Source organism: Meleagris gallopavo, chromosome 5, assembly GCF_905368555.1.
Source record: "Meleagris gallopavo chromosome 5, MGAL_WU_HG_1.1, whole genome shotgun sequence".
Taxonomy (NCBI): domain Eukaryota; kingdom Metazoa; phylum Chordata; class Aves; order Galliformes; family Phasianidae; genus Meleagris; species Meleagris gallopavo.
In genome coordinates this window covers 18,946,232-18,972,574 of record NC_139408.1, presented here as the reverse complement: position 1 = coordinate 18,972,574, position 26,343 = coordinate 18,946,232, and the positions used below count along the sequence as shown (strand labels likewise).

Below are 26,343 nucleotides of genomic sequence, written 5' to 3'. Positions count from 1 at the left end.
GCCAGACTGTAGAGCTGCAAATCACACTCAGAAATAAGAGGCAGAACACTCAGCACAGTTTCACAACAGGATTCACATCCAGCCTAGAATTGCATTTAGCCCAGGTTCCAATGCCACCCAAGACCCACATACCACTCTCACGGTGAAGCCATGGCTGGCAAGAATACTGCAGCCACACGGTTCTGCAAACAGCCCTCCAGCCATAAGGAATGCACAGACTGCAGTGCAGCCTGGCCCCAAAAGTTTGGGACACATTCTCAGGTAGTACCAGAAGGTCCATAAGCTTTTTAGCTGTGCGAATCATCTCCTCCAGCCAAACATCAAAGCATGACTCAGAAGGGCCCACAAGGACTCCACTCCAAAATGGGTTTCTTACTGTACTTGCCTTCACACAGCTTAACCTTCTCCTCTATGAACAGCAAGCCTTTCACAAGGAGCTGGTTCTGCCAAAAGAGAAGAGAGATATTTGCCTTTTCCATTATTCAAAATAAACATGGAAGAACACGTACTTATTTTTCAGATGTTATCCACTTTATATATAGCTGAATATCAGTCATGCCACAGCACTTGCTCAAAGCACTGCCACCAGACATGGTCTTACTGCAAGTTTTGCACACTCACCACCCCTCTCTGACACAGCCTGATGAAGGAATACAACAGACCCAGCACATACTTGAAACCCTTGTGTAGAAGTGCAGAGGAAAACTTTCCCTGGGTAACCAAGTCAAAATTGCATGTCTCAACTGCTTCAGCAGCTGAGAAACAACGTATATCTATTTTTGCCCCCAAGGGACTCTGCCTTTACAATATTCTGCCACATCACTGCCTGGCTGTACCACAAACCTGCCTTCTGTGTTCTGTTTCAGAGGTCAGACCTGCCTTCCGCTGTAACCATGTACCAGCCTGCTTTGGTCAGCGTACACAAGCAGGTAACAGCATGAGCCAGCACAGGCCTAGAGAGAGGTCCACCTCTGCATCTGTCCTACTTCAAGAGCCAACACTGAACTGGGACTGCAGTTCCCCCACCCTCCACCCCATATATCCCACCTCTGGATGCACTGCATTGATGCAGAGTTCCCAGTTTGTACCCAGAGCTCAGTCACAACAGAATGGAGGAATGGCCATCCCTGGCACTAGCAATAACTCTCTCATATATGCTGAGCAATATTTAAATGAGTCAATGGTCATGTTTGTTTTAAGCTAATTTAGTCCTACTAGCAGTAATCTTTTTTCCTTTCCCCCAGAATTCAAGCCCAAAAATATTTAGTATAGTCTCATTCTCTAAGTAATATAGAATATAGGTTTATTTTATATTAGTTAAATGACAGAAACAGAGCATTTTAGAGTCAAAACACAGAATGATATTGTTTGAATTGCCCATCTTAGTCATAATACTAACCTTGGCTAACTCTGGCACAGTACAGAAACAATCCTATCCACACACTACAAAATTTTTCCATAGGTTACTATCCGACAGCACTAGCAATTCCAACACAGGAATCAGAGCTGACCTGAACATTCCTATTCAGCACAGAAACGTGCTAAAATTGCCCTTCTATACAGAGACAACTGTGTGGAGACAAAAAGGTCTGCATGTGACCTTCTGAATCCATTCACAAATAGTGCACAATTCTGTAACTACAGGCAGAGATCTGTGGGTGCCAGCAGAGCACTCTACAATGCTAGAGACAGTGAGTAGATGCTCCCAGGGCTCAGGCTATGTACCTCCCAGCCTGGTCTGCTCTGGTCCCTGCTCTCCTGACACCTGGGCACTAACCCAGGCAGCTCCAGCCTCATTGCCTCCAACTGTTGACACCAGCTCAAAAAGCCATAAAGTTCTTCTGAAAAGAAGTCTGCTTTTCTGGACTCTTGATACCCCCAGATCAGAGCAATTTTTTCCTGATTCAATGCTTTTATGTACCATGCCCATGTACTGTATAGATTACAGTCTCATTCTTAGAGCTTCTAAGAAAAGAGTTCAGCTCCACAACATGTAGTGACCACAGATGTTTCAATCATCTCAATTTTTTTCTTTTCTGCTCAAGTCACAGGCCTAGAAATTGATTCCACTCAAACATTTTCTTCTCAGATCAAGCGAGACAGGTAAGTAAGTTTCATCAGAAGAAATCCTTCATGGTTTGCAATGTAATAAAGGCAGCCACAGCAAAGGTCTGTATCAGACTTTACCTAGGTTACAGGTTTCATTACTGCTTTACCCCTGGATGCCAGAGGCAAAACAAGAGGCATAGAACTGAGAGGAGGGGGGAAAAAAAAAAAAAAAAGAAATCTTATTTTTACAAGCAGGATCAAGTAGACTTGCACCAAGCAAGCTTGAAGGATGCATTTATCTGAAAAATTTTACCTTATGCAGGGTCCTGCTGTGCTCTGACCAAAAATCAGCCAGAGTGCCTGCTGGCACAGCATGAAGAACCAAGCAAACTCAACTGACTTGCCAGAAACAAATGAGACATTGCTCATGGGAAGTGCAGGTGCCTGGTCACTGAAATAGTCCGTACAATGCAAGCTCACTGCCACTATTTCCAGGACAGTCTGACATTAATTTGAGGAAGAAAAAAAAAAAAAAAAAAGAGTATCACTTTAACTTACTTACCAGATATTTTCTAACAAGTTGCCAGTTAGCATGCCAGCTGCACACAAACACCTACCTAATTCTGGTAGTGTTTTAAAAATGCAAGTATCAGTAAGCTGCAGAATTTCCAACTCAAAGCATATGTCCTTCCCCCATTTTTATTTTATTTCTAGAAAGAGGGGAAAACAGTGACAGAAACAGAGTCCTACGAAGAACACAAAACAGCAAGATGAAAAAAAAATGAAGTATCCTAAAATACACTTCTAGAGACAGCCTTGCTCAAAACCCAGTCTAAAAAAGAAACCTCACATGAAGAAAGAAAGTAAAGCAGAGGGAGTTAGGAGGAGGACAGAGCAGGCAGACAAGTAGGCAGCTCCACCGTGACCCAGACCACAATGCCCCCACTTGGCAGTAGCTACAGGAAAATCCCACGTGGTGTGCCCACACAGCTACCACAAGCATGGCCCCATGTGGAGTCTGCCTAGGGACAGCCCCGCAGAAAGTTCTGAGTGGTAACAGCCAGTGAATCACGCACAGAGCAGAGGTGCAGAGGCCTGAAGCTGGGCATCTCCTACCACAGCTACCCAGGATTGGCTGCTGCACTGGCTTACAGGCCAGGGACTGAATCCACCCAGGCCCCCCATGCTAACAAAGCTGGAGCCTTTTAAGTTGCACCATGCCAGTTCAGTTCCTGAAAAGCACCAGATGAAGCAGAAATAATCAGCAGGCCTGCCTGAAGAGGTCTTCTCAGCCGTTGAAGATGGAAATACAATAGCAAAGAGCAGACTGCCACACAGGACAGCTGCAGGGCACAGTTGAGCCCCACAGTTCACTCAGGGGTGGAGGTGACCCTTTCCCTCACAGACGGTACTATTTCAGCCATGAGCATGAGGGAGGCCTAACAAAGAGTGTGAGCAGTGCCCTGACTGAGCATAAAGAGCCACTTGAGCACCCACATCACTGTTTCCTGCATTTCTGTGAAACAGGCAAAAGAAGCCTGGCATGGGGAAGGGAAGCATCACGCACACCAATTTTCTGTTTGACTGGGCAGGACAGAGAAGCACACACTGCTTTCTGCTGTGAGCACAACTTTATAAAGCAGACTTTCAAGGGAGAAAAAGTACCAAAAGAGACACTGGACAAGGCAGAATCCTGGTCAGAGAGAGAAGAGGAATGTAAGTGAAGGGTGAATACAATACATCCCCCCTGCACAATTGCCTCGCACAGGGATGGATGTGCTCCCCACTGACTGAACTCTTAACAGCAATAAAGAAGAAAATCCATTTTGGCTTAGATTAGGGCTTGGGCTGTTGCTGCTTACTTTTGCACTTATCCACTCCGATCTTATTTTGACTGACACACCAGCAACATGAGTCTTGTGCACTGTGGTTTGCATGATTTTGCATACAGACAGAAAGCTGGGCCTAACCCTGAGTCAGAGCTCCCTGCCTCCCAGAGCACACACTGCAACAGGATAGGAGTTATGTAACAGCCTTCTATTTCTGAGATGTCAAAGCTCTCACTGAACTAAATGAGCACCCCTACCCACCTGGTCATCCTTCAGCCACAAATTTTGGCACCAGAGCTGATGGGCTTTGGGTCTGCACATCAGCCCTGAGCATGGGTCAAGATGGTTGTGGTGGGGAAGGGATGGGGTCTCTGCCATGGAAGGAGGCAGCTGGGGATTAACGTGCACAAACCAGGCAGTTCTGCTAAAGCGGTTAGCTGTGAAACAACTAATGTTTCCATTTTCCTCTGTGAGTTTCAAGATTAATAAGCCCCGGAGAGTGAAAAGAAACAGTTCATCACCTCTAAAGGTTTGCTTTCAGGCTACACGCAGAACCAGAAAGATAATGTATCAGACAATACTCATTAGCTTTATGTTTGAGAAATATTCTTCAAAAACATAGCTATCAAATAGCACGAAGGGAGCTTACCTGAGAAGTCTCACAGCTGCCCCAGAGCAGCTCCAGTTCACTATACTCCTACAAACACTGACATCTTAACACGGGATCCCTGCCTGTGACTTGCTAACCAGCCAGCTAATGCAGCAGTGAGAGCAGACAGGGCTTCGCAGAGCTACTGAGCAGAGGAGAGAGTGCAACACACCCATTTGCAGTAGCAGGAAACAATTGTATCAGGTCATGGATAAATTCAGTGCTGGAAAACCTGGAGCAATTAAGGCAAATCCGCAACAAATACCGAGTATGCCGAATCCCAGCTATTTGGCATTTGCACTCAGACTCTGATCCAAGTATATGGCTTATATATCTAATTGGGTTGCTAAAACAGAAAATTTATAAACAAATCTCCTTCAGAATAAAACATCTGAATTTCTACTAAAGCCCTTGTAGGAAATACATCTCTTTCAAATACAAACCACACTCTGGTATGACGAAGGTTTGGTCACAGAGAAAGAGTACTTAAGCCCCATCAGTTTCCTAAACATTCTTTTAGCAACGTCAGTAGCTAAAACCTGGTAATTTTCATGGGAATTGGTGAAAACTACTTGTGAGTAATCAACTCAAGCTGATCACAGAAGTGGCTTTGTCTCACTAGTAAAAGCTTTGCTCAATTTTACTCTTAAACATTCAGTGGTCAGAAAAAAAAAGTTGTCTCTGTTTGAGTATAAAAATATACATAACACAATGATTTACCAAAATGATCCTAGTGGCTCCTGTTACCGGTGTTGCAGCATAAGAAACAAAACATTTAAATCAATTTGTCACATCCAAATATGAACCGATTAGCTGTTCTAATTACTGCTAGGATATTTAAAACTGCCAGGCTACAAATGAGAGCAGATCCTCCAGGTTTTATGTCAACTTAACAGTAAACTCAGTTCTCAGTGCAACTTCTCAAAAGGGCTTTAGGGGATGCAGAAAAAGTTTGTGCCAAAATAAGTATTTCTACTCCCCTCCTCATCCTGGTGATATGCTCCCATCACCTCCCTTTTGTTATAGAGGATGACTGCATGACTGATGGGCATTCAGCCTAACTGTAAATTTTAAATCTTGTTTTTTTTTTTGTTTTTTTTTTTCTACTTTTTCTCTTTAAGCCAAGTCATTTGCTGAAGAAACATAGCTTTAAGTTAACTGGCATCAACAGTGAAATTGAATCCATAGACAAAATTTTATCAGCCTTTTTCTGTCACATGAATAGATTTTCCCCATTCCGTGGCCCTGGGATTTTTGAGTAAAGACATTCAGAGAGAACAGCAACATTTACCACTGGTACACTCTGTCAGTCTAGAATCTGAAATATGCATCTTAACTCGCAGCAGGGAAAAGAGATCATTTCCTACAACAGCCCTTATCTCATAGTGCTTGCCTCATGGCTTGCCATCACTGAGAGTTTTGCTTCAGGCTAAGTCAGATGGATATCAGTTTCTTCTTTTAAAGCCGAGTTTTAAACCCCCCATCCCCTCCAAAATAAATTTTAGTCCCAGGATTCAGTGGGGGAACAGCAATTGAACTACTGCATATGCACCGAGATATTCATACAAGTGCAAGCATACAGAAAAACAAATTCAGAAGAGACTGCAGTCTAACCCTTGCACTGCAAGCTCTCTGAGGCAAAGGCCACAGTAGTGCTGAGCACATACATTGTGATTGCAACCTTCAGATGAAGTAGTACAGCCCTGCCATCAGGGTCAAAGAGCACATTCTCACATCTGCTTTTAAGGGAAGCAGTGCTGGTACTCAGTTCCCTCTACCAGGAAGGGGTCAGGTGTCCTCTGCTTGCCAACAGAAACACAATGCAAGTCCAGCTGGCAGCCCCAGTGGTGAGCAGATCATAACACAATCCATGTCTTTTATCCTTATCTCTGCAACTAGGAGAGCTAAGGAGCAGCAACTAACACCACTGGCTCTGGTATAACCGCAACAGGCAGGAGAGCTATAACCTGGAGGAAGAGACCAACACACCCAAACCCCAGCATCAGCGTTGCTCCCAGGCTTCTTGGGCCTGTCCTGTGCAGTGACAACACAGCTGCATCTTGTTCAGCACTGGAAGTCACCCAGTGCACTCTGAATCTTCAAAGCCAGATAACAGCTGTGTGTCAGCACCCCACATCCCTCAAAGTCACGCATGGCTCACTGCTCTGCTCAGCCTTACAGAGGCATGAAGCTGTCTCTGGAAATTCTCTACTTTTTCCAGACCACTGTATGGTGGTCTGGAAGACCAGTATGTGGGCTCTTCATGAAGCTTTTTACAAAGTTTACTTTTTGGCATATATTTAGTTGCGAAGTTTTGACTGCCCGTTTTCAAGTTAGCTAGGAGTGCAACAGATTTCCAGGAGCTCTATGGGTTTGTAGTACAGCTTCACCCCCTTCTGCTGTGCTCCCCTTCGAGGAAACGTCCCACCACTTACCACCAGGAGCTGTTTTCTTCCAGTAAGAAAGCTGTAGACAGGGGCTAAAGAAGTGAAACAACTACCACCAGGGCAGAGTTTGCTTCTCATTTGATAGTATAGTGGGGGATTTTTTCTTCTTTTTTAAGTCAAGTAACCTAATAGTGATAGGAAACAACACTTCTCACCTTCCCCCTTTAAAACAGTTGGCATAGCACACAGCAGCATTAGCCACTTCAGAAAGTACTGAAATTCTCTCTTACTCAAAAGGAATAAAACCAACAACAACAAAAAAATCCATCGCTTTCAGCAACCTTCTTTTTAAATCAGCACTACACCGAAAAACGTGCAATTCTGAAAGCCATTGGTGTTCTCTCAAAATCTTACGCATGCTTTCATGTGGTTGCATGTGAACCTTGGTCTATCTGGACAACATCAGTGAGAAGCAATAACAGATCTTTGATTGATTGCGTCTTCCCTAATCCTTCACCTTTTGCTTTTCTACAGATTGCATCTATATTCTAGAAGGCAAACAGTAACCAGGTCGATTTCCTGCTGATAAGGACTTCCTTATCTGCACCCCCCAGAACAGAAAGCTTTTAATATTTTCTCTTCCCCTTTGCTAGTCCTTGTTTCAGAAAACCTAGTCCAGAATTCTCAATATTAGTGAAATAAGCAAAAAAGAAAGAAAGAAAGAATCCCATCTTTTTAAGAAGTTCAAGTGAATCCCTTGATTTTCGGCAGGCTGTCGGTAATCCTTCTTAAGTGCAAAGGAAGATTACCCCTAATTTAGCATATATGCCCATAAATAGTTACTTTTGGGGCTATATGGGCCACATTAAAAAAATATTCTATCTCCATGATCTTTCATGGAAAAAGAAAAATGAAATCTGTAGGTTATATGCTTGTAAAAAGGTCTCCCATATGCTAAAAAGCTAAACAGACCAAATCTCAAGAAGTAAGCAAATAAATCATATAATACCTGAAAATAATCAGTGATGAAGGATCCCAGTTCACTCTTCAGCAGCCGTCTGTAGACAGAAGGAATGCATCCATGAAGTAAGTGACCAGCAATGGGTGTTCTTTCAATCAGATTCACACTTCACTGCCAGTCATATCAAAGATACCTGAATGTATATGAATGTGTCCTTTTGGCAATTAGATTTCTTTTACATTTAAGTATATGTTCTACTAATGCCTACAAAAAGTATTATCAAATTATGATGAAAGTTTCCCTGAAACCTTCTTTTTATAAGCCACTCCCTGGAATAAACAGACAAACCACATTCACATCCCTGAATGCATAAGAAGCTGGAAAATAATTTAGAATTTTAGTTTAAAGTTCATCTTTTTTCTGATATTTCTTTAAGGAAAGTCAATCACCTTCCATTGCATTGAAAAATAGCATCTCTCCCCACTGCAGTACTTCCTTTTCTCTTGGAAGCAGAAGGTGGGAGGATAAGGAGAGAAGATATGAGGTAAACATGCAAGTAGCAGCTGCAGCTTCCCCGTGGCTACCACATAAAAACCAAAAACCAGAAAACAAAGCATGTTTTTCAAGAAAACATTTCTAGAAGTTTAGTAAGATGTTGTTTACGTATGTGCAAGCAGAAGCAACTCAACAAATACTTCTGATTAAAGATAGATGATTTTTAAATCTGGCTACAATAAATCCCAATATATATATATATATATATGAAAAACAGGGTTGTTTTAAATCAGAAGCAACATCACAAAAACAAATCACAGTTTAGAGGCACATGAACTTTCAGCTTTCAGTAACTATGATGGTAAATTTTGCAGCAATAAATTCTACCTAAGATTTAAAAGGTGCCCAATGCTTTCCACTGAAAAATACTGCTTTTTTTTTTTTGCTGGTTTAAGAGTTTTGCTTTTCACCAAAGTGAAGCATTACCAAGAGTGCTCAAAAATAGCATCTGAGACATCTAGTTTTCAGGCTAGATTCTTACTAACAAACTGCAGCTCTTTTTTCTACTCTTTGGTGAGCATAGATCTTGACTGCAATCTTCCTCACCAAGCATTCTGCAAAACTTCCACATTTATTCAGAAAACACAGAAGAACCTTCACATCTTTTCAGATGAGTTACATTCACCCCACCCATCTCAAAGTACATTTCTATTTCTGCAAGATGGAGAGAGCAGATAAGTCTTTGAGGGCTGCTGTGTGAGATGCTCTTTTACTGGCTTCAGTAGAACCCTGAGGGCTTTTGATCAGCTAATTTGCCAGCCCTAGCAGGACACTTGTTCTCTCAAGTGGACCATCCCATCCACTCCTGCAAAGAAAAGTATGCACCCAAAGAGAACCTGATGGGTTCTCCTCCTAACCATAACCAGGTCATTCCTTGCGTCCTATATTCCATCTCTCAATGGCATTTCTGACATTTCCTCTTGCCATGACAGCTTTCAGAGCAATTAAGAAAAACTATCCAGTGAGATGTTATCAAATCACAGCAAGATAGAGACTTGGTGAGAGCAATACAGAGCAAGATGTTACCTGTTGCTCATCTCCTAGCTCTGTCATTACTGTCCAACTTTAAAACTTCCCACTTCTCCCACTGACAAACAGTTAAGCACTGTGCAGAGTCTATAGCTATTAGAACTCTGCATTTGCTAACTTCCACTGATGATCTGAGTGAAGAAATACAAAGGATGAAGATGCACCAGCTTGATCTAATGGCACAAAAGACTTGGCTGTCTGAAACCTCATGCACTCTGCATTGACATTTATCAAGAATCACAGGTGCAAAGCTGCAGATGCGCATACAAACACGCATGCACTTGCATGACTTGTGGCTCCTTAGACTGATTTGATGAGCTGCTTGAACGCTAAAACAGCCTATTCAGAAGATGACATTCTGAGATGTGAGCAATGCTCAGGCACCTGTAGGAACATGAATTTCAAAGTGAGAGCTTCCAAGTGCTGCCTGTGAGTGGAAAAGCTTACTTCCTCTCCCACCACCACCACTTTGTGCACAAAGCACACAAATTTCACAAAGAATTGCTTGTTCTACATCTGGCTCTTGACAATCCAGACTGACTCTGGTGATTGATGCTAGCAGAGCATGGTCCAGCCACAGGGGCCAAGCCCATCCAAAGGGGCTATTCTCTCCAGAGTATCTCCTCCCCATGAAGCTGGGAAGGAGTACCTGCTTGTACCAGTTCAGGAAAGCAGGCTGAAGCCATTGCAGTGAGCAGCAGCCTAGGAGACAAGTCACAAAACCCAAAGCTAGTCTTCAAGCTACGGGCTGTGGGTTAGGGTGTTTCCAAAGGCTTACGACACTTGCTTTTCCCTTTCACATACAGAAATCCTCATCCCGTGGAGAATAAATACTGCTGCAAGTACTTAAATCTAACTTGAGGATTTCTGCCTTAAGCACATTTAAATAGTGTTAAAGCATAAGACATAGCAACTTTATGAAGCTTTTACCTTGGGACCAGATCAAGTAGGACAGAGACTCATGTCCTGCATTTATTTTGACAGGAGGGAAAAGGGTAGTTTGCTGCTCAGTACGTTCTTGGCTCTAGCAACCACTTAATTTGGCATAGAGCAAAAACACAATAGGGATGGGGTAAGCATACAAATGTGGAAGCTGAGACCTATGCAACAACATAGTGGATGAATATGGATATAGTGAGAAAGAGGAGGAATAAGGAACTACAATTGTGAACTGTCAGTATTCCTCTTAGCACCACTTGGAATCAACAGAATAAACTGCTCTGTATCTGCTCTATAATCCATTAACTGAAGTTTCCAAGTAATCAGACCAAAACCACAGATAATCACGAGACTTTTTTAAAATAACAAACGATACTTTTATCATCACTGTGAGACTTCTAGGCTTTTTTCAATCTTCAGAGTAAGTATTTTCTGGTCTTTTCCTGAAATCACTATAGAACTTGTGTACGTGAAATGCTATATTTTAATTTCTTTTTGTTTAAATGCTCTGTGGTTCTGAGAAGCTTGATTTTAGAGAAAAACAGTGACAGAAAATGTTACTACTGTTATGAATGTCCTTAAACACATGGGGGGAGGGAAACAGGCCTAAGAGGAAAGTTCCACAGAAGGGGACAAAATCCTTGTATTCTAACTCAGTAAATATCCTTAATTTGTCAACGCTCCACATAAGTTAAATAAACATTATCTAAAAGCCCAATGCTCTTCACACCACCTCATAGCAAGAAAAAAAAAAAAAAGAAGAGACAAGAAGCCAGCCTGAAATTCAAAATACATGTTAAAGTTCTCTCCTACCCATCTGTATTTCTCCCACCAATCTCCTCTCACTACATTTCTGCTTAGGAACAAAAACAAGGAAACACCAAACAAGCAGCAACAAAAATCCCTTCTTCACACATTTCAACAACTTACCTGACAGTTTCATTGAGGGTATAAAGTTCATTGTTCTGCAAGCCTCCCCCTTTAAACACATTTATCACTGCTGTTTGAACACTGCCAAGAAAGAAATGAGACAGTACAACATCCAGAAGTAATAGCCACCAGTATGATTTAAAGAGTGCAACATGAGATAGCCACCAAAAGCTGAGTGGCTAAAAAGGGAAAGGTTAATTGCACTTAAGTACTTCCACTTTTTGTCCCTCAAAATCATAACTTATTTACCTACACTTCTCATGGGGAACAGAACAGAACTAGTCTTAAATTGCATTCAGAGTAAGCAACGGAAAGTCATCACCAGGATACCATTCACAAAGAACACATTCACAGGAGATATATCTTAGAAAAAAGAAAACTGGTTATGGGATCTCTGATATGTGCTGCAGGCTATTAGCTGTGAAGAGACACAGATTTTTGTCAGTGTCTGCCAAACACACCACATTGCATTACCCAGAGATGCTGACATGACCAGCTGAACCACCCAGCTGGCAGCATTTGGTAGGATTCTGGCTGTGCTGAAGATCTTCAGCAGCCAGCATCAGTCAGGCCCATCTTCAAGCCTTGTTAATGCATGTAAGGTGTGGCAGCAGCTGTTGAGGGCTACTCTAATACTTTTCTGATATACTTTTCTTTTTTGGTACAGAGGAAGTCCTAAAGTGACAGGATGATTTGGCAGCTGTAGAGCTTGCCACAGCCAACAAGAGGAGATGCCATTTGCTTAATAGAAGTTCTCTTCTGCAAACAAGTTTGGCACTTGTACGCTTCAGTAACCTCAGGTTTCTATCCTAGTATAAAACAACGATGCTCTTGCTGGGCTACATTTGTGTGGCAGAACTAGTTCAGCAAGAGAAAGGGATCTGCAGAGCACAAAGATGGTGCAAGATGGCAGACAGAAAGGTGGGAACACCTGACTTCAGTAGCAGCAGACCATCTCACACTTTACCCTACGCATCATTTTTCCAGTGGTCATTGCTGCATGATATGCACTGCAGAACAGGATTTGCCTGCAGTATATAGAAGTAGAAGCCACAAGCTTAGTAATTACCACAGTTGAGTTCTTCTGATAAAAAATTCATAATAATGCATAGCAGGAATTTATTTGCATAGGAAACTGACCTTTGTTACACTCATAGTTTTCCTAAAACGTACTGAAAAAGTAGATCTGTTAATGTAGAGCAATTTTGTCCTACTTTCAAGACTGTATCTCTGAAGGAATATTGGCTAAAAAAGAAGCTGGCCAAAAACTACTAAGTCTAATTGTCACCCCCACAGAGGCTTTGAATGCCTGCAAACCTCAGGCATGCCAAAAACTCATTCAGGCTTATAAATAATCAAGCTTAGCCATAAATAGCCTGATACATAATAGTATAAAGATCAGTCTCACACTGTAGGTGCTGCTCACCTGTTCCATGCTGAGTTGGAGCTGAGCTGCAGAGCCTGCCGAGCTGCCTGGAAACGTGGCAGGTCACTGAGCACTGGAGAGCTCATGAAGCGAGGTCGGGGCCTTCTGAACGAACCCATCTTGTGCAACTGGAGAGCAAAGGATGGTGGTACGGTGAAGCCCCCAGTCATAGGCTTGAATGGAGTGGAGTGGGTCTATCAGAAAGTCTTTTCTCTTGAAGGCCCTGGTATCAATCAACAAGACTCCAAAACCAAGGATTCAGCCTGCAATGAAAGCAAGCAATTAGCCTCAGACTAGCAGTTCCCCACCACATCAGGCTGCGATACGGACTCACAATAAGATAAAGAAATTGAAGCAGTCCTGAAAAGTGAAGAGAAAGGAGAAGAGCAAGACAGAAAGAGGAGTGAAAATAGCCTATCACACTAAGAGCAAACCTTTATGAGCTCTTCAACAGCAGCAGCCTTTCCCCCTTAAAGAATGACTCAACAAGCCACCCAGAAAAACAAGCGTGGTTTCCTTCCCATTTCAGTTAGTAGAGATGCAAGAACAGAGGCGACCCAAACCATTCCCAGAGGCACCTTACAAATACCTTTAAATAGAGTTGCCATTCAGCTAATACAAAATAAGAGAAACTGGAGAGAAATATTTCACCAGAAGAAAAAGGAGCAAAATATGATCAACAAAAGATGATCAGACAAACCCTATGCTTCTTCCAGAAGCATTATGCAAGAAAATTCATTTTCAGCTCATTACAAATAGATACAATAAAGAGCTTCTGCAGAAGAGCTCTGACAACTACATATTTTGAGAGTAAACAGGACTGTTTGGGTCAGTTACTTATTTTAGAGAACCAATTAGCTGTCCAGACACAAAATTCTTATACTTTCCCTTCTGATCGCCATCTCCACATAAATGAATATGTAGCCCCAAGTGAACCACAGAAACAGAGTAAGTTAGAATCAACTTGGATAAAAACCACAAAAAAAGCTCTGGCAAAGCTGCTGCACTTCAAAATCTTCCCACTTCAGACAAGTACAAGCAGCAGATTCAGTTGGCAGTTTGAAGAACAGAGATGTCAGAGAAAAGAGAGAGATGGGAAAAAAATAGTTGTACAACCAAACTGCACACAGAAGATGTAAAGCAAAGCCTTCTCTTCTCCACAACATCTGCAGCACAAGGTAAAAAAAGATATGATCAGCTAGAGGTATACTGTGTATTTGCATGGTGCTTCTACTTAAGCTAGTGCTCAGCTCCAGGAAATTCTTCCCACTCTGCAAACCTTAACTAATCATTTTACACGTAAAGGAGCAGCTTGCTTGCCACCTGGCCAGCCCTGCTTCACACTGAGCTCATCATCTGCCTCCTCCTTGCCTTGTTCAGATCAGCCAAGGAGACCTAAGCAAGCCCTCAGCCAAGCTGCAAACACCAAGTCCCCTCCACCAGTGGTGTTACAGGGGAAAAATACAGAGCAAACACCTTGATTGCAGGACACAAAGCATGTAAAACTATCATTACTATTCAATAATGAAATACATCTATTATCCCTCCACAAGCCGAGTGCAGTTTGGATAGATCTTTAGACAACTCTTGGCTGTCTCCAGAGATGACAAAGGCCAGACAAACTTCCATGAAGAAAACTGAGCCCTAACAGGTGTTACCAGAAAGGACAGCAAGCTGCAGGTTGAGTGGCTGCTCTGCTCCCATTAGAAAAAAATACCACTATAACATTTACAGATACAGAATAAATACAAAAAAATAACAGAACCAAATCACACTGTCTTCTGTTTGCCTTTTAAAACAGTATTCTGTTTTGTTTTTTTTCATTGCCCACATAGAATCACCAAGGTTGGAAAAGACCTCCTAGATCATCTAGTCCAGTCATCCACCTATCACCACTATCTCCCACTAAACCATGTCCCTCAGTACAACTAAATGTTTCTTGAACACCTTCAGGAACAGCAACTCCACCACTTCCCTGGGCAGCCCACCCCAATGCCCGACCACTCTGGGAGAAGTAGTATTTCCTAACATCCAACCTGAATCTCCCCGGTGCAACGTGAGGCCGTTCCCTCTAGACCTATCCTTTGTTAGGTGGGAGAAGAGGCCAGCTCACACACTGGCACTACCTCCCTTCAGATAATTGTAGAGAAAAATAAGGCCACTCTTGAGCCTCCTCAGAGGAAAAAATCCCAGCTACCTCAGCCACTCCTCATAAGGCCTGTGCTCCAGATCCCTCACCAGCTTTACTGCCCAATCTGCTAGTAGTTTCTCCATTGGCAATTCCAGCCACATCAGAAACTGTCAGAGGAGAAAAACCACAGCACCTTGGAGAGCCAAGGGCAGACTTCACTCATGACACACTGAGAGGTGTCTCAGAGGCAGAGTCAGCATATTTCTGTTGCAAAACAAGTAATTGTGCTAACATTTGCCACCATGAAGTCCCAAAGCTGACAGCGAGAAGAGCTGAATGAGTGACAGCTAACTTCACCCAGCACAAACTATTATTTCAACAGTTTTTGTACAGGGAAGAGAACAGATATTCTTCAAAACTATATAATGTTACTTTAAATCAGGCATACACACTTAATAGGGCTAGAAGGTGGTGGTTAAGATGCCAGTGCTAACCTTCAGTCCTCCTGCCAGTACTCCAAACACTGTAACCACATACAGTACTTTATCCCCAGCAATAAAAGTCTTCTATAAAAGCTCTATTTGTATTAACTTGTGTTAAGTTACAAGGGGAAAGTTTAAATTCAGAAGTGCAAGGAGAACAAATTTTATAACTTAATATACAGACATTTAAATTTTGTGTAGGAAATCTTTTTGCACAAAGGTAAAACAAAGCCATCACAAAGGTCTCTCCCAGACTTGGTCTTTGGGTTTACGAGCCTGATTCCACAGCAGCAGAACACAGGGCCCCATGACAAATTTCCTGAACGCTTCCTTCTTACCAAGGGAACACACTTGCTTCTGCTCATGGAAACATATACATTGTTTTCCTTAACCCTTGCTAAAGTTACTCAGATAATAACAAGCTCTTATCTGTGATGAACATTTAAGATGACTTTCTTCCTCACTTTTTCCCCAGTCCCATAGTCTGCAATCCCATTTCAGTACTAAGACAAGTTTATTTTACATTTTCACCACAGATTTAAAAGAAAAGATCTTGAGCTTTTGGCCAAATCCAGAGCCTTAATTTCACTTATTCAGGTTTCAGAGAAAGCACTCTCTCCTAGTTTACCTAAAATGGTAGCTGTTAGACAGCAGCCATAGTAAGCTTCCTCTCAGTACAAGCTAGCCCCCAGAAGAATATCAAGTATAACTGATTATCATGTTTTCAGAACTGAAATGCCAAGGTCTGTGAGAATAACCATCCCCAACCCATAGCCTACTTAAACTATTTTCAGAGACTCATAAAACCAGAGGTAAGAGAGCACGTGCTGGAAAAGAGACTTCTGGCACAGTGCATTTGCATTTTGCAGATCCCATGCATCGGGACATAAAATAAAGCCCCCAAACCAGAACCCAGTCTTACATAATTGTTCTGCAATAGCTACAGAAATACTTCATCTCCACAACTCCTTCAGATCACATTTTCCTTTTCCAGTAAGCAGTTTCCACTGAAAGTTTTACCAAGACAACGACACCCTTGTAAACACTGCCTTGTTTCTGCAGGAGAGCTCCTTTAGCAGTTTGTTGGTAATGTTCATGTTATACATTCAGTAGTCTGCAATTTTATTTAATTTTTTCTTTTTCTGAGAGAAACTATCCTTGTGCCAAGAGAGGTATTAATATAGGTTAGTCAGAAACCCTCATGGTTTTGGGGCTATTTCAGCTAGTGGGAAAGAAAAGCATTACGCAAAGCACTGAATACATCACAGAACAGTCTTCCTCTCTAATTTGCACCAAAAACTCTTAAAGATTTACACAAGTATTCTTCCCTCAAAGGTCTTCAGTCCACATTCCTTCACATCTCCCCTACCCAATATTAAATTATTTTAGAAGACTATAAAATAAAGCCTACATCTAATGACTACTATTCTACTATTACTAATAGTAATACTTAGTATGACTACTTAGTAATACTATTTATCAATCACAGAGAGAAAAAAGGCAGGAGGATAGCAGTGGTTGCAGCCACCAAGCCGTACCCTCTCTTACCATTAGTCATAAAAGGGATGAAAAGCTGGAGGCTAAAACTCAGCTCCAGCATAGGAGATAGTGCCACAACAACATGATCTCCCACTGCCACATGCTCCAACCACTGAGGCAACAGTTGGTGCAGCAACAAAGATTTCAAGTTGTTTACCCGATTACAAAGGACTCCTCGCTCTTCTCTCATCTAATGACACTGCATTTCTCTTTTTGGCAAGCTTGTTTTAAGTCAAGGAGAGATGCATTTATTGTTCTTCCTCCCCTTCTCTCGATTTTTTTTTCCTCCAATTTACCTAGCTATCTATTTTAGCTATTAAAGTCTTCTAGATCTCAAACAAGGCAGACATTACCTGTGTAAAACCCAGATCTTTAAATGAGCAAATAACTGAAAGCTAGATGATAGCATTCAAAACTTGAGGGAGAGGGGTGTTGAGCTGGACTGAGTCAATCTGACAACAATGTAGTTTTATCCACTTCTAATTTATCACATCTGAGTGAGTACTTTATAGATTAACTTGAATCTTTCAACAGAAGAATCAAACAAGGACACAAATCTTTTTCCAGCAAACACTTGTAGATACAGACATAAAAACATTACAGTCAAACTAGGAATTTTTATCCATTTGTTTTCTATTAGCCATGAAAATAACAGAAGCTGTTACAAAGTGATTTAATGAAAAGACTTCTTCCTTCTGATAGACCAAAGTACCTGTGACTGTCTGGAGAAAAAAAAACAAACAAGATCTGGCAATACACCTAGTTCTGTCTCTGTTGGAGAAAGAATAACCTATAGAAAATGTTGGCAGCACTTTAAATTAGGGATCTTCTCAGTAATCCTGAGCCAAACAAACAAAAAGCCCCTGGCAGCTAAGATTTAACATGGTCTCTTCCTTTGTTAAGCGGTCATTCATGTCCCCTCTGCAAGGCTTGGAGCAACAGCTGCCAACACAACCAACAGGGGCAGCAAAAACTACAGCTGCTTTTGCTTTTTAGAGGGTAACTTGCAATGGTGCTACTTCATATTCACAACAAAATGCCACAAGTCAAAAAGCAACTGCAAACCAGATGGCAATGCAGGGAAGGGGGGAACCACATGAGGCTCCATTTATCCAAGTAAGTATTCCCCAGATCTCCTGAAATACTACAAGAATGAGGAATTATCCAGGTTATAAGAGGTCTTGCCATTTGAACATTTTTAGTAGTAGAAAACTAGCGTCTTCATGAAGATAGATATGTTTGCCCGTTTTCTACTCCTTTGGATGCTCTGCGCAACTGTGACATTGATGACCTCCGAGTCCAGATACTGGATCAGAATTTTTTGTAATGCTTTTGTGTGTGAAACAAGCATAAGCTTAAGAAAAATGCATTAATTATTCCATAGCTAAAAATAATTCCTTTCTGGATAGCATGATCAGAAGCCGTATCTTACATACCGTGGAGTTGCTGAAATTGTGTGTCTCCACAATAGTTTGAGGGCAGCCTGGGGCTCAATCTCAGTGCATAGTCCTTCCTATACTCCTCATCTTTCCGCTCCTTCACAACTTCAGAAACTAAAATTAGAGACAAATTTCTAACACATGGCCCATCAAGAGCAATAAGAGCCTACACATTGGCCTTCACATTCTGGATCAATCCACAAATCAGCAAGGCAAAGTACAGATACTTTGTGACAGGAGCAGCACCACACACAAGGAGAAAAATACCTTCAGATGTGCTTATGCTAATGGTAGGGGCACAGTCCTTTCTAAGAGACCGCCCCACATCAGAAAGATAAATGGAATGGTGTAAGGCTAGTATTCTGGTCTGGTAATCTCATCATTAGGATTGATTCAAGTTAGAGCCTTCAGGAAACAGGTTTTTTTCCCCTACCTGTATATTAATGGCACTTACCTCTGAAATCCTAGTGACAAAAATCAACTCAGAACATTGCTATTAAAAAAAAACAAAAAAAAACCACAATCTGTTTAAGCTACAAGCCAGGACTGCAGACCATACCCAATTCAGGAATAGGATCCAAACAGGAGGAAGGAACATGATCCACCAGCACCTTACCAGGCTGTCCCACAGAGGAAAACAAGTTGATTCCTCAGGCTCTCAGTGCACTCTCCATGCCAGATGGCAAACACAGAACTTCAGCCAGCTAAAGCACATTACCTGCAGCCCCACCACATGCCTCCTGCCAGTCTCTGGCTGGCCCCAGTGCATGCAATGCCAAGTGTTGAAGGGACGCCTGCTTGCCCCATACCTCCAGCCCACCCATCCCACAGTATGGGAAAAGCCCTGAGGCAGACCATGCATGTTCAGCTCCAGGTAGATGGGCTGCTCAGCCCTGCAAAATGCTCTTTTCAAAAAGATTATTAATAAGGAGAGTGAAAATCATTATCTCCATTTTCTGGCTGAGGAAATGAAGCTGCAAAGCCAGAAAATGACTCATCCAGCTCTTCCACCTCCCAAGCCAGGAACCTACTCACTAAAATAAAGTGAAGTAAAAATATGCCTCTAAGCTCCTTTAATGAAGCTTTTCAAAGAATTCCATCCAGTTGTAAAGAATGAGGAACCATCTGATCTACCTCTTCTTTTCAAAAGGTAGCTCAACACCAAAAGATGTTAACTTCTTATTATTATTTTGCCAGGCCATCCACTATGCAGGCACAAACTTTGTGGCCTATAAGAATCCAAAAGTGTTTGGTCACCACCTATCCCTAATTAAACTTCATGTTAACTACGAAGATGAAGCATGTTAGAGGAAAAAAAAAAAAAGCCTCTACAGAATATGGGAATAGAGCCCTCCCCAATACCATATCAATCCTCTGGTACGTACTCATGTCTGATAATTGTACTACTAGTCTTTAGGTACTCAAAAGAAGATCTCACTTTCCCTATATTATATCCATACACTGAACTCCTTCTGCATATTTTCTTCTCCCAGCTGGACATCTTTATTAATTACATTTCCCAAACAAATTCACAAACAGAAGGATCTCTCTAACCAGGTGCCAGTGCCAGAGCCACATAGCAACTGAAAAGAAATTCAGTGGTTTCCACTTAGTTGTGCTTTGAGTTCTTGAGGTTAAAGTAAACCTGAAACTCAAAGTGAAACTGTAGTCAGATGGAGAGGGGGAAAAAAGCACCTTTGCTTATATCCCATCCTGGGATGAGATGTTTCTCTGTAATCCAGAGACCACCACCTTCTGGAGTTCATGGCATGTTAGAAGGAAGACTAATTCACATCTATACAAACATGAACACAATTCCCTATAGAACAAAGTACGAAAATAGCACTGGCACAGAGCAAGCCAAAGAGATCAAGATTATATACACATGCACAAAAAAAAAAACACAAGCTATTACAATCTAAAAAAACCCACAACTGATTTAACAGCAAAATAGTACTCCAAGGAGCTCAGCGCCTAAGGCCACCCATCAGTTTTGGCCTACTTCATTTTGATGTCTTCAAGCCTTAAACTCTGTTGACTGCAAGAATGCCTTTTAATGAGCATAGTTTCACTGGAACAATCCCCAACACAAGAACATTTTACACAAGAAAAAAAAGTCAAGATAAATAATTATTTCCTTCCACTGTTTGGAGTAGCATTTAGCAGATGTACCCGTTAGGGCACCCCTCCTGGAGCAAAGCAAGCCAAGAATGTATCACTTGAATGACAACAGTATGAGTAAGCTATTGGACTTTTTGCTGTACAGAAGGCTTTAAGATTGAAATGACAAATGTGTTTTCAAACACACAAACTAAACTTCTAGCAGCTTCAACCTGTTTTCAATAGCTCCCCGGTAGCATCTGCTACAAAATTCAGGAAATACTTGTGTTAACTCTTTCAAAAGAAGTTGAAGTACATCGAGCAGTCTGCAGGGATCATAGGAGTTGTGCTTAGCATGTGGAAAAGCTGTGTGGGAAAAATAAAAAATGTAGCTGCTTAACAAATAAACTGTTCATATGCAGTAGTTACATGAGCAGCAGAACTAAAGTGCTCCCTCTGGGTTTCACTTGTGCAGGAGGGGATAACTCCCTCCAGAGCCCTTCTTCCAGCACAAGCTGTAAAAACGTTTTCACAAAGCTTAGAGAAACTTTATCCTTTCTGACTTGTTCTTCCTTAGTCATGTGCAGTGAAATTCACTAATTCTTAAAGTTACTAGAGGAGAACAGATAAAGGAGAACCACAGTAATGCTTTCTTAAGCACACCAGGATGAAGGTCATCCATTAAAAAAAAGAAAGAAAGGAATAGGGAAGTAGAACACAGATTCAGAAGCAAAAATTTGTATCAATCTGACCATAGTGACATTTTTACTTTTCTAGTAGTGTTAATCAGAAAGCTGACAAGGTAAACTTCAAGACCAAACAAAGTGTCACGACTGCAATGATTTTAGAAACTACCTACGCTGCAAGCAGAATGACAATCTTTGTTTTCTTGCATTTCATATATTCCTCCTTCTCCTTCCTTTCACATTTCCCATTGTTATTATTAAAAACAGAAACACACTCCCTATTTTTAACCCTAGGGCTACAAAACACAGCAGTTGAGCAGCCTGATTTATACTGTAGCCCAGCCCCAGCCACCTCTGGTATCACAGGGTGTTCGCTGAAGTCTTCAGCACAATCTTCCACTTTCTGAGTTACACTTGCTCTATCTAATGGAAGAACAGGTTGTTATGCCCTACTGAATAAGCTCTGAAGTCCAGCACATAATCAATGTATATTCATGCTTGAATTCACACCAGCAGAAACAGAAAGGACAAAAGCCCATACATTATGTGCGAGGGAAACAAAAAACCTACAGAGGCCTGGAAAAGCAACATAAGAAAACTGAACACATTGAGTATAAAAGATACACTTTCGGTGCTTAGTTTTTTGCTACTTCCAAGCTTTCAATGATCTTATTCAAGTCTCAGGCCTCTATTCTTTCCGTAAGAATGGAAGCTACCTATATTAATTTATTAGTTTAAGTGAGAACTATCACACCTACTCTGTGTCTATCATTACTAGAAACGCAAAGAAGTTAAATTCTTCCAAAAGGAATTGAAGAGTCAGTAGACATTACCTGTATTCCAGATGAGTTTTGGAAGTGAATCTTGCAAGTCTTATCAGACTCTGAGCAGATATCAGACAGTCCGTAAACATACTGCAAGAAAATAATTACAGATAACCTTAAATATCTAAACAGAACTTTAAAGACCAAAGATGAATGTGATGTGCAACTGAATTGTCACTTGAAGTCTGCTGTAAAATTACCAAAAGAAAACAGTGCTGCCAAATTGACATAGAAAATAATAGTCCCACATGGAACTGTCTGCTTGAACATCCCTGTCCACCTCCAGCACTGCAAACCATTGGTGTAGGTCTCAGTGCAACTTGACAGCCACGTCAGTAGAGATTCAGGACAACCACAGAAACAACTACAGAATAATGGAGCTCTGGAAAAGTTTCTTCCAGGTTTCACCAAAAAGCAGCTGGTTTTAGACTCAAGTTGAAGTGTTTTCCTCCCTCCAGGATGTTATAGAAGTCCACGGCACTAGAAACCTAGCAACAGTGCCATACATTAACAATGGAGTGTGCATAAAGTGTCTTAGGTTACAGCAAAGTTTTCATTTTCGTGGGACACTGTCTGCTTTTTCTTGTGTTCTGGAACACAAAAGATTGATATTTACTTTTTTTTCCCAGTTTGGTACTTCAGTGGCACTTTTAAGTGGATGAATCTTCTACGTGTTAGAGCTAAAAGAAACACTGCAGACTGCAAGAATGTCTGAGTATCCTGCACCCTACATGACAAGTCAGTAAATCATAATAGCCTCCCCTGGCTGTAAAATATATAAATAGCATTAATAGAAGAAACCGAACCTAAACAGCAAAAAGAATGCAAGCGCTTTTACATCACAGTTCTCTACTTACCAAGAAACAGCATTAGGTTTGGGTTGCTACCACAGATTTTGCTCTCAAACCTCACATCTTTCACAAGGCTGTGAAATAGCTGGCATAACTTACAGCGCATATTTTCAGCTATAGGTCATTTTTGTTGCCAGAGTGGTAGCATAGTTCTTCCTAGGGGTCAAAGGGCAGGACTTTCCCCCCAGCTAGGTGCTTCCTAATGTAAAGACAGGCAGTTTAGCAAGCCTTGTCTCTGCTAGTTCATCTACATCATTAGGACAGTAGCTTCTGCTTTAGAAGAAAAACACAGCCTGCACATCAACTTCTATACCTAAAGCATGCTGCCTCACTGTGAAGAGCCCTAATAAACATATACTTAGAATACACATGTACATACAGCATCATACAAAAGATGCAAATAGCTCTCAGACACAGATCCAGGTAGCTCTGCATAAATGAAGCCTTCCACAACACAGAAGTGCAGCATTCTCTGTAAATATGCTCAGCACTTGTTGCTGACAAAAAAATCCCTCTGCTCGAGACAGCCCGCTTGCATGAACAAATCATCATATGACTGGGAAAGTCAGAGAAAAATAACCGTATTTTGAACTGCACTTCTCAGCACAGGCAGCCAGGAGAAGCGTCGGTCACTGCAGGCATGACCCATGGCTGTGGCTGACGTCCCACAGCAGTGACAGAGAACGGATCTGACAGCTAAAGGAACAAAACAGTGGGCTTTGCCCGCTCACAGCCGCGTGGACAGGGAGGCTCCCAGCGCCTTGCAGGGAACGCGGGCGGTCCCACCGCAGGGTAAGGAGAGAAAGGGACGGGGCTGCACCGCGCTGCTTTTAGCAGGCAGCCCGCCGCTTGTGGCTTTTTTCTTCCCTCGCAGCGGCTACGTGTTAATTCGGTCTGTTAGCGGAGGGGAAAAGCCTCCTTCCCTTCACCCTCGGTTTCAGAATTATCGTGTCCCCTGAGGAGGAGGGTTAGGCGGACACATTTGGTTTGGAAATGACTCACTCGGCGGCACTATGGAACCGGAGGGTCTATTTTTAATATTTTCAAATGGAAAACTTGCTCGGGATTTACGCCGGCGCTTTGCCTCGGAGGGGCGAGGGCTGAGCCCCGTGCCATCCGCGGGCCGCCCCGGGCACATCCTCCCGCACCAGCCCCACTCCCCGGCGGCGGAGCCCCCCGCCCGCAGCCCGGTCCGGCTCTCCCGTCGCACTCACCGCCGCCGCTCTGCGGAGAGGTCGGCAGCGAACGCCGCTGCTCCGCGCCTCGCTCAGCTCCGCACCCGCCGTCGCCCCGCCGCGGGCTGAAGGACGCGCTGCCTCTGGCCGCGATCTGGCGAAATTTGCCACCACCCGGCCAGGATTCCACACTTCCTGGCTCTCGGCCAGCCCTTTTTTTTTTTATATACAATCTGCCTTTCGTTGGCTCCTCCCAGCGCAGACAAAGGCTGCCGGGCCGAGCCGAGCCGCCCTGGGCTGCGGGCGCTGCTCCCCCCGGGCACAGACCCCACCTCGGTTCGGCGGGTCAGAAAGAGTAAATCCCTCCGGCCGTTAGAGGAAGCAAGCGACGGGACGCGCTGGAAGGGCTCGGTGGCCCTTGACCCCGACGGGCCGGGGATGCTGAGGCTGCTACCGGCCCCAGCTCGGCTGCCACCAGCCCGAGCCGGTGTGCGGAACCCTCCTTAGCGCCGCATTACACGGACTGCTCCTCACGGCCCATAAACTCGCGGCGCGGGTGCGCTGGATGTGCCGCTTAAAGCTAGGGCGGGTTTTACGTTAACCTTACGGTTCAAGGACGCTCCGGCAGCCTCAGCCCCGTGCGGTGTTCAGCTGTCACTTTCTGCTGCAAGTATCGGACAGGAAGCTGCTGAAACCTTCAAGAGATTAAAAAGCCACAATGAGTTGCAGTCACATCGCACGTATGAGTACTATCAGGCAGTCACGCCAACGTGAGGAGAGCTACTTGAAGTTCCACTGAAGGAGCTGAGACCTTGAAACACGGGAAGATGACATTTACATTGGTAAAACGGAGCCATTTTCTCTACGCCCTTAAGAGAGTTCTAGGAATTCATTAGCATACAGGACTGCTGGTGCCTGGTAACCCAACGCACTGGTTTTTAAAAGAAATCAGCGTTTTACAACTGAGTCTGGTCCTAACATCAGAAAAGGAACTGCTGCCTTGGAAGTGCTGTGCTCACACATCAACTCGTGCTGGGACAGATCCTTTGACACTGAGCTGTGCTGGATGTGACCCTAGAGAGCTCAGAGGACATCACTCACCACACGTGGTTCTGTTTCTCCTTTTTCAAATCTAGATGTTTAAAACAAAGCCTCACTGAGGCACTGTAACCCTTACCTACTGCCTATTCTTACTGTTAGGGGAACACAAATAGGATTTACTCTTAAGAGCACAAAATCAGTACCTGGAACTTGCAGACTATGAACACACAAAAACATGCTTCGTGTCCCAGAAGGATGAAGTATATGACAACAGCTGATAAACTAAAATTTTATGTGCTGGAATAGTTATCAGGTAATCTACTAACAATTGAAAGCACGCACTGCCACTAGTTCTGCATCTGCTTTTCAAGCCAACATTTGCTAATCCCTCAATGACAACAATGCAGAAGCAAAGTTTGAGTGGTGGTCTTCAACCTGCGGTCACAATCTAGCCAGGAAAATAAAGATGCTATGCAACTGGAGAAGCAAAGCTCAAGTGGTTTATCACACTTGAAGTGTTCTTCATGGGCCAGCAAGAAATTCAAAAAAGATTACACATTAGCAAATGGTGACTTAATGTACCTGAGCAGTGCTGTGCTCTGAGACAAACACTGTAAGAAAAAATAGGAAAGTTTTGGGAGGAGGAGGTATTCAGGCCAAACCAGTACAGATCATAGAGCAGATCTCAGCTTCTAACATAACGTGAACATGCAAGTTCTGTATTTACCATAAAAAAAAAAAAAACACCAACAAAAAACAGGAGCCGGTATATTTCCCCAAATTTAAACTCATATGGTTATGAATCAAAACCTGAGACAGACACCCAAACATGCAGAGGTCTGTAACCTAAGGTTTAGGAGAGGAGAGCTGCTCACCAGACCAATTGGTTGCAAGTTCAAGACACCATTCCCACAACACAAACTTACTATGACCATCCTGGTTTTTGGCTGGACTTCTTATAGGAGAAAATGAAAGAAGGAGCTGAAGAGATTTGCTGCCACTGTGCTGGGAAGAAGGTGGGTTCCTCTGTAACTGCATCTTTAGAAAGGAGCTCTGTGGAAAGAAGAGAGACCTTATCACTGACAGCAAAGGCCCCAGTTATCTCATGCAAGTGTATAGGTACTGGGAATATTGAATGCATAGCAAGGACAGACAAGCAAGACAAGTAGAAACATTAGCCCACAAGAGGAAAATTAAAGTCTTCCATGAAATTTCATCTTACCTAACACTTTGGCTATATGAGAACATATATGAAAACCTCTTGTAATCAACATACTTTGTCTAGGTTTCTTTAGTAGAGAGGGAGACATGTTCAGAGCAG

General features: G+C 42.7%; 1 protein-coding gene across 7 annotated transcripts in view; it reads right to left on the bottom strand.

The window, feature by feature from the left end:
* Nucleotides 1–26,079, bottom strand: part of PRR5L (proline rich 5 like) — a 47,252-nt gene extending 21,173 nt beyond the window's left edge. Inside the window, exons 1-7 of one of the 7 annotated variants that reach the window (XM_031553500.2) lie at nt 25,949–26,079; nt 24,589–24,676; nt 21,965–22,045; nt 12,755–13,017; nt 11,329–11,409; nt 7,924–7,972; nt 386–443 (exon numbers count right to left, since the gene is read on the bottom strand). In XM_031553500.2, the coding sequence (XP_031409360.1) occupies nt 386–443; nt 7,924–7,972; nt 11,329–11,409; nt 12,755–12,924 (358 nt within the window). In that variant the 5' untranslated portion in view covers nt 12,925–13,017; nt 21,965–22,045; nt 24,589–24,676; nt 25,949–26,079. Of the gene's footprint in view, nt 1–385; nt 444–7,923; nt 7,973–11,328; nt 11,410–12,754; nt 13,018–13,088; nt 13,174–21,964; nt 22,046–24,020; nt 24,549–24,588; nt 24,677–25,948 lie in introns of those variants that run through there. The other 6 variants (XM_031553505.2, XM_085224587.1, XM_031553504.2 and 3 more) reach the window with 6 other exon arrangements.
* Between the last annotated feature and the right edge of the window lie 264 nt (nt 26,080–26,343).